This window comes from Stigmatopora nigra, unplaced genomic scaffold, assembly GCF_051989575.1.
Source record: "Stigmatopora nigra isolate UIUO_SnigA unplaced genomic scaffold, RoL_Snig_1.1 HiC_scaffold_51, whole genome shotgun sequence".
In the NCBI taxonomy this organism is placed as follows: domain Eukaryota; kingdom Metazoa; phylum Chordata; class Actinopteri; order Syngnathiformes; family Syngnathidae; genus Stigmatopora; species Stigmatopora nigra.
The window spans coordinates 67,934-76,490 of NW_027551630.1; the positions used below are offsets into that span (position 1 = coordinate 67,934).

The window sequence follows — 8,557 nt, forward strand, 5'->3', positions numbered from 1 at the left end:
CTAACCATATTAGCCCAAAGTTTTGTTTACATAAACTCTGTCCTACATCACTGTCTTAGGAATATTACCCTGTGTTCCTATATAAAGACCGACCTAGTTTTCATTCAGAGAGAATTGCAAGGAAGACAAGCTGTGAGAGGTTCACAGCTGTCGGAGCGTTCTCCAACCATCCTGCAGTCCGGTAATAAACTTATTTTCTATTTAAATTGATCTCACTCTTTCTTAACCTGCTCCCTAAGTTGAATTTTCAGACCTATCATTATGTACATTATTAAACAAATAAATGTGGGGATGTTTAGATTGGATGTTTTCATTATTTGTTTATAAAATAATAAATTAACCTGCAAACCTGCCCTCCACTGGTGAAAAAGTTCCCCCAGCAGCCGTTATGATGGGATGGCGCGCCAGATGGCTGCTCAGGTAGTGCTATCCTGGCTCAAGAAGAATGGAATCAATTGTTTGGTGAATGTGATGATGATCAATCAGACTTTGAAAAAAAGGTAATATTATGATAATGAATTTGACTTTAAGAATTTAAAATTTTCAATTCCATTTGAGAATTGTGTTCCTACTGGTAGTAGTTTGTTTTAGCAGGTGTCCATACCACATGCTGTGCATAAATGTTTTGTCATAGTGACATTTGTTCAGCATTTGCCAGTTACCAGTATTGGTGCAATTTTTGGTCTGAACTGAGAAAAACAAAAAAATATATATTTTTACTAATTTTTAGTCACAATTTTACTCAAATAATTTTAGTTGCTTTCCCCCTGGTTGCACTGCTTTCAGATCTGTGTTTTCATATTGAAGCATTTAACCAATCACATTTCAGCCATTATTTGTTGCCAGGGTCAGGAATCTGCCTCAAGGATTTCACAATCAGTTCTGCAGGCTCTGCTGCATTAAACAAGCGTCGATAAGACTGTTGCTTTAACCAATCAGAATTGATTTGGTGACACCAGGCCTTCTCGCAGGCATAGGGATACGTCATTGCCTTCTCGCAGTCGTAGGGATACGTCATCGCCTTCTCACCAACTATGATTGGCTAGTGATAGAATAGGTGGGCCAAAGCCAGAGGGAGCAAACTCAGCCCACAATGGCCAACAGAGAGGAAAACAAATGATAATGGTTGCAAATTTGCTGGCAAAGCCATTTTCAAGATGTACTTTTCAAGAAAAAAAGCGCCTTCAACGAGTGTGCGTATGCGTGTGCGTATGCGTGTGCGTATGCGTGGGCGTATGCGTGGGCGTATGCGTGGGCGTATGCGTGGGCGTATGCGTGGGCGTATGCGTGGGCGTATGCGTGGGCGTATGCGTGGGCGTATGCGTGGGCGTATGCGTGGGCGTATGCGTGGGCGTATGCGTGGGCGTATGCGTGGGCGTATGCGTGGGCGTATGCGTGGGCGTATGCGTGGGCGTATGCGTGGGCGTATGCGTGGGCGTATGCGTGGGCGTATGCGTGGGCGTATGCGTGGGCGTATGCGTGGGCGTATGCGTGGGCGTATGCGTGGGCGTATGCGTGGGCGTATGCGTGGGCGTATGCGTGGGCGTATGCGTGGGCGTATGCGTGGGCGTATGCGTGGGCGTATGCGTGGGCGTATGCGTGGGCGTATGCGTGGGCGTATGCGTGGGCGTATGCGTGGGCGTATGCGTGGGCGTATGCGTGGGCGTATGCGTGGGCGTATGCGTGGGCGTATGCGTGGGCGTATGCGTGGGCGTATGCGTGGGCGTATGCGTGGGCGTATGCGTGGCTGTTTACAAGCGCATCCTCACCGACAAAAAAAAAAAACACGTTCCCAACTCCCCATAACAATGTTTTTTACGCGCCGCCAAAGAACTGCAGAAGATCCATCCTGACTGTATGATGTTTTTGAATTGAATTTTTGAATTCTGAGTTTTCTGAATAAAAGTTTACATTTATTACATTTGCAGTGATTTTTTTGTATGCACTAACATAACACCCGCATTCTAATGTGAAATAAAACACCTGAATGAACAGCATATTAGCCTGGTGGTGGTTTTGGTCACGTGTTATACGTTTCTATAAGCGTTTTTTTTTTTTTTTTAATGGCGCCCGGCTACTTCGCGGTTTCGCCCTTCTGCTGGGGTGTCCCGGTCCCCATTAACCGCGATAAGCGAGGGTTCACTGTACGAGCATAAGAACATCAGAGGATAAGTGGAAGATGGTGAGAGGTGAGTGATCCACTCCGGGATGATGAGACATATCCATAACGGCAGAATGCCAAATTACAAGTCCGAAATTATCACTTACTTGGATCTTTTGCCGAGAAAACGCACCTTATGGAGAAGCACTACCAATTTCGTCATACGCAGTTTCTGGGTATGATGACAATTAGGCTTTTGTTGTTGTTTGCCAATGATGATGACAAAGCCTATGTCTTATTATTATTATTATTATTATTATTATTATCATGGGCACTGTCTTTCTAGTTGCAACTCTCTCGTGTAATGTCTCTCTGGTCGCAACTCCCTTGTGCAATTTCTCTACGAGCACTGGGCTGAGTGTTGCATTTTTTCAGTGTTTTTTTTTCCGTTAGTCAGTGCGAATGGTGTATATACTACTTCTCATTGGCAAGTGGTCGTGCATTATCCTATTGTGAGGACATTTGTGTGCATCATTTTGGGAATATTGTGAAGGGAAGACAAAAGCAAACAACCCTCAATAGGTTGCATCTGAAAGCCAGGGTGGGGGCGGAGCAAATAGAGCCAACCTGGGAGAAGAAAGGTATCAAAATTTAAAACAATTAGAATTAAGCATCGTAATCCAAGTTCATTTAAATTTGTTTGTAACGAGCGCCTTGCCGTGGAAAAATATCCCCCGGACCAAGATGGCGAGTTAGAACAAATATAAATGTTTTTCCAATGCAATGTCCTGTTTTTGGTGGGGTTTTTTTCAGATGATTGGAACGAATTAATTTGTTTTTAGTTCATTCCCATGGGAAACGTTCATTTAAGTTACGAGTAAATCAACATACAAGCTCAGTCCTCAGACCATATCTTGAGGAACAAATAACCAATTGGGCAAGTTCTCTTACATGAAAAGATTAGAGAGGCCTGTAATTGTCAACATAGGTAAACCTCAATTTTGAAAGACAGAATGTGAAATAAAAAAAACCTGAACATCACATTGTTTGATTTTTGGAGAATTAATTTCCAAATTAGAGTGGGAAATAAGTGTTTGGTCACCTGCAAACAAGCAAGATTTCTAGCTGTCAAAGGTCTAACTTCTAATGAGGTTTCTACTTGTTACCTGTATCAATAGTATCTGTTTTAACTCATTCGTGGTATAAAAGACATCTGTCCAAAACCTCAGTATCTCACACTCCAGACTCCATTATGGCCAAGACCAAAGAGCTGTAGGTAAAATGACCCACAGAGAGCTGGGACCACAAGAACAAAGTTTACTATCAGTAACACAATCCGCCGCCAGGGACCCAAATCCTGCACTGTCAAACTTGTCCCTCTGCTCAAGCCGGTACACATCCAGGAACGTCTGCGGTTCGCTAGAGAGCATTTGGATGATCCAGAAGAGGACTGGGAGAATGGTGCTGATCCTAATCATTATTCTCTTCGTGTCAATTGTTCGCCACAAAGAACCGCTGAGCACCCGTGGATATCGGCAGATCATCAACCAAGGGATGCCAGAGGAATCCTGACAGATGTCCAAGGTTCTTCATTGCAAACCTACAAGCTCATTATCATGGGACAGCACCGATGATGAGGAGGAGGATGGACTTTGATGCCTCTTTTGGGATGTTTCAGTTAATCTTTTTAAAACTCTCTGGTCTTTTCCTGCGTACCAAGTTGGAGGTTAAGGACGCTTTTACAAATGTCTCTTATCCGCTGTCACAATGAAAATTATATTGATTAACTTGAACATAATTTTACTCTTTGAAACTTTTTTGATACAGATGAAACCAAAATAGAACTTTTTGGGAGAAACACCGTTTCTCGTGTTTGGAGAAAGAATACTGCGTTGCACCCAAAGAACACCACACCCACTGTGAAGCATGGGGGTGGAAACACCATGCTTTGGGGCTCTTTTTCTGGAAAGTGACCAGGACAAATTATCTGTGTAAAGGAAAGAATAAATGGGCCCATGTATAGAGAGATTTTGACTGAAAATCTCCTTGCATCAGCAAGGACATTGAAGATGAAATGTGGCTGGGTCTTTCAGCATGACAATGATCCTAAACGCAGCCAGGGCAACAAAGGAGTGGCTTTGTAAGAAGCCTTTCAAGGTCCTGGAGTGGCCTAGCCAGTCTCCAGATCTCAACCCCATAGAAAATCTGTGGACGGAGTTGAAAGTCCATGTTGCCCAACAACAGCCCCAAAACATCACTGCTCTAGAGATCTTCATGGAGGAATGGGGCAAATTACCAGCAACAGTGTGTAAAAAGCTTCTGAAGAGTTAAAGAAAATGTTTGGCCTCTGTAATTGCCAACAAATGTAATGTAAATCTTGTGTCAATATGTCAAATGGCTTGGGAGCTATTGAACAAAATAGATGATTGACAATTACAGTAATAAATGGATAATTAATACATGGAAATTTGTTATTGAAAAACTAAAAGGTGTTTGATATATGGAAGGTAATTACCTATCTTTTCTGTAAATTTAGTGTCAATACGCCCATTGGCTTGGGAACTATTGAACAAAATGGGTGCTAATAACATTAATAAATTAATTATTATTAAATGGAATACATTATTGAAAAACCAATAGGTCTTCGTTAAACAGAAGGTTTCGGGGACCAGGAATAGATAGTGTGATTTATGCATGGGTGGATGTTTTATGTTAACATTCCCATGCTACTTTTGTCTAAACCCTGCATTGTTGAGTTGACATTATGGTGGCCAGAAACGGCTGTCTGATCCTAATAGATGAGTGATTGCATTTTTTTTTACCTTCTCTAAGTGTGCAAACTTAAGCTTTGACTATTTGCAAGTATTATCGATTAGTATGCCTGACCTGAAATATGCCTTTTGGTTTTTCAACAACACATTCCATTTATTATTTATTAATTTATCACTGTTATTAGCACCTATTTTGTTCAATAGCTCCCAAGCCATTTGACAGATTGACACCATAGTTACAGAAAAGATAGGGAATTACCTTCTGTTTAACAAATACCTTTTCGTTTTCCAATAAAATACTCCATTTATTATTTATTAATTTATTTTTGCTATTAGCACCTAATTTCTTCAATAGCTTCCAAGCCATTTGGCGTATTGGCACCAAATCCACAGAGAAGATAAGTGATTTGGTGTTCATTAATTATTCGTTATTAATGTATTACTTTTATTAGTACCTAATTTCTTAAATAGCTCCCAAACCACTTGACGGATTGATATTTTTTGTTTATTGAACACACCATTTATTAATTATTAATTTATTACTGTTATTAGGACCTATTTTGTTGATATTTTGTTGAATGGCTCCCAGGCCCGTAGACCCATTGAGCCCACAAGTAATGGCTAATTACCCCGTTTATTGTAGACCTTTCAGTTTTTCAACGACACAGTCCATTTATAAAATATCCTATGCTAAAACTGCCTGGTGACGTCATTGCTGGGATTTCCTCCAATGGACAGAAAAAAATCAATGCAGTAATTTTAGTTCACAGTAATACAGTGTTCCCTCACTACTTCGCGGTTCAGCCACCGCAAATTCAGAGCTTTGCGCATTTTTTTTTTTTGGAAAAAAAATACAAATATTACATTGAGACAACATATTTTAGTTTTTTTGTTATAACATGAATTTCACTCTCTCTACTCGTATTCTATATGGTGTACTGTATACAGGGGGGTAAAAAAATAAAATAAATCATTTTTGAAGGGGCATCCCTACTTCGCGGAAATTCACTTATCGCGGGTGGTCCCGGTCCCTATTAACCTCGATAACCGAGGGAACACTGTATCTCGACATACGAGTGCCCTGAATTAAGAGAAATTTGAGATAAGAGTAAAATTTTGAACAAACATTTATCTTGAAATACGAGACCACTTTTGATATACGAGCATACAGCGGACGGGAGAGGCTGCTCATAAGAACATCATTGGCACTGTCTTTCTCCCCGCAACTCACTCGTGTAATGTCTCTACGAACACTGGGCGGAACATTGCATTTTTTCAGTGTTTTTTTTTCCCCGTTAGTCAGTGCAGAATGGCAGAGCTTGATCGCAAATTCGAGAGGGGTACACTAAGTCTTGTTGGCAAGTGGACGTACGTTATCCTATTATGAGGACATTTGTGTGCACTATTTTCTGAGTATTTTGAAAGGAAGAAAAAAATTACCGACCCTCGATAGGTTCCTTTTAGCTGCACCTGAAAGTACGGTGGAAGCGGGGAAAATGGAGCAAACCCGGGAGGAAAAAGGTATAAAAAGTTTAAAACAAAATTATAATTAAGTTTAGTGTAAGGTTAGATTAAAAGTATTTTTAGTGTGTCTGTAGCGTAATCCAATCAATTTAATTCATTTAAACTTGTTTATTATGAGCACGTTGCCGTTCAAAAAAGTCACTCTCTCCCCTCCGTGGAATCAGTCTAATTTTAGTACTATTAAACACAATAACCACTAGTTATTTATTACTCTGTAAATAGGTTGCGAAATCCAAAAAAATTAAGTGTTTCCTATCCAATAACATGTTTTTGGTGCTTTTTTCAGAGGGTTGGAACAAATTAATTTTTAGTTAATTTCTATGGGAAATGTTCATTTGAGATACGAGTAAATCGACATACGAGCTCAGTCGCGGAACGCATTAAGCTCTTATTTGAAGTTACCACAGTTATTTATTTAAATAGTGACGTTTATTTGCCAACATTGCATATTTACATTGAAGTGAATATCAATTCACATGAAAGGGAGTTGAAATCCACTGCCGCAAGCGCTCGATTGGGATCCGGCGGTGACGTAGTCATCGCCTATTTCTCAGTTCATGCGCGCGTCCGTTATTCTCTGCCTCTTTGCCATAAAACCTAAGGGCAGAGGGCAACCTGAAGCGCGACACCCTACACTTCGAAAAGAGAAACAGCTGCTGACTTGACCGCAGTGCGGACGGGAGAGGCTGCTCATGAGAACCGAGGATAAAGCGGTTAATAAAAAATGAATGAATGAATGAACGAATGAATGAATATATGACGACTTTGAATTTTGGATAAATAATTGCTTCCTATAACGAACAATTATAGCATGACATTGGCTATTACTATCTTTTAACACGAGGAGTCAGCTACATTTAGTTCTGCTCGCATCAGCATTGAACTCTTGACAACCCACAAAAACATAACAGCAATACAAGATCATTTATGAACAGCTTAATCTGAATCACAAATATGAAAAATATGCACGTATTTACCGCTACAACCCTCCCGAAAAGTCCTAGCGGCTCGTACAGCTCTCAGGATCGCCGCCATTTTTATATGTGTCCATACTATGGACATTGAATAGATATAATGTACTATGCGGCTAGATTTCTTAAACGAACTACGATCCAACAGGGACACTCGTATAAACTGCGATTGCGAGCAGAAACAAAAATCGTTACTGCGTGGAATTTGCGCAACTTCTTCCAGCGCGGCAAAAACGGCAGATATAGCTACGTGTAGATTGGACGTTGGAAATGTTTTTTTTAAACCTTTTGGGCAGTAGACCCCAATTAAAAAACGCATGCATTCACATCAAAGGGACTTTAATATTTATATTTTAAAGCCTGTTTGGCCCGGAACGGTTCTGCGTACTGCGTAGCCTCTTCTTAAACCGCGAGTGATTTTTTTGGTTAAGTCAGATATGAAAACTATGAAAACTCAGCGGCCCAGTGGAGCTAGTGGTTAGCGAATCGATAGCTAAACTACGGCCCGGGGTCCACATTGGTTTTTTAATCCGGTCCGCCGGCATTGTCCAAATATTTTTTTCCAAGATGGCGCCGCCAGGCGGAAGCCAGTGGCAGTAGCTCTGTCCACTTTTATTTATATATTTTCGTGTTTTACAGCCCCTCTATCTTTTTTTTAAATTAAAATTTAATATTTGTTAATTGGATTGGATAACTTTATTCCTTTATTCAGCCCGTATTTGGGTATTCATCCCGTGTTTGGGAAATTTTTGTTGTCACAGTAGCAGTAGAGGGTGAGGATGCAGAAATGGGAAAGGTGTTTTAGATAAATAGATAGGTAATAAGTTAGTTAATAAATAAATACATGAGTAAATATATAAATAAATGTGTGCTGAATCTCTCTCTCTCCCCTTCTCTCCCTCTCTCTCTCTCTCTCTCTCTCTCTCTCTCTCTCTCTCTCTCTCTCTCTCTCTCTCTCTCTCTCTCCCTCTCTCTCCCTCTCTCTCTCTCTCCCTCTCTCTTCCTCTCCCTCCCTCTCTCTTCCTCTCCCTCCCTCTCTCTCCCTCCCTCCCCCCCTCTCTCTCTCCAGCTGCTTTTTCTACATTTTCTTTTCTATACACTTGCAACAATCTTTTCTTCATGCTTACAAAACTTTTCTATTCACTTACCAAAATCTTTGCTATTCACTTACCAAACTCTTTTCTATTCAC

At 40.7% G+C, this 8,557-nt stretch overlaps 1 protein-coding gene across 3 annotated transcripts in view; it reads right to left on the reverse strand.

Annotated features, from left to right (window-relative positions):
- coq9 (coenzyme Q9 homolog (S. cerevisiae)) overlaps positions 1-7,594 on the reverse strand; it is a 34,395-nt gene extending 26,801 nt beyond the window's left edge. Inside the window, exon 1 of one of the 3 annotated variants that reach the window (XM_077711865.1) lies at positions 7,374-7,588. In XM_077711865.1, coding sequence (XP_077567991.1) covers positions 7,374-7,458 — 85 coding nt within the window. In that variant the 5' untranslated portion in view covers positions 7,459-7,588. Of the gene's footprint in view, positions 1-7,373 lie in introns of all 3 variants that reach the window. The other 2 variants (XM_077711864.1, XM_077711866.1) reach the window with 2 other exon arrangements.
- Positions 7,595-8,557: the final 963 nt, after the last annotated feature.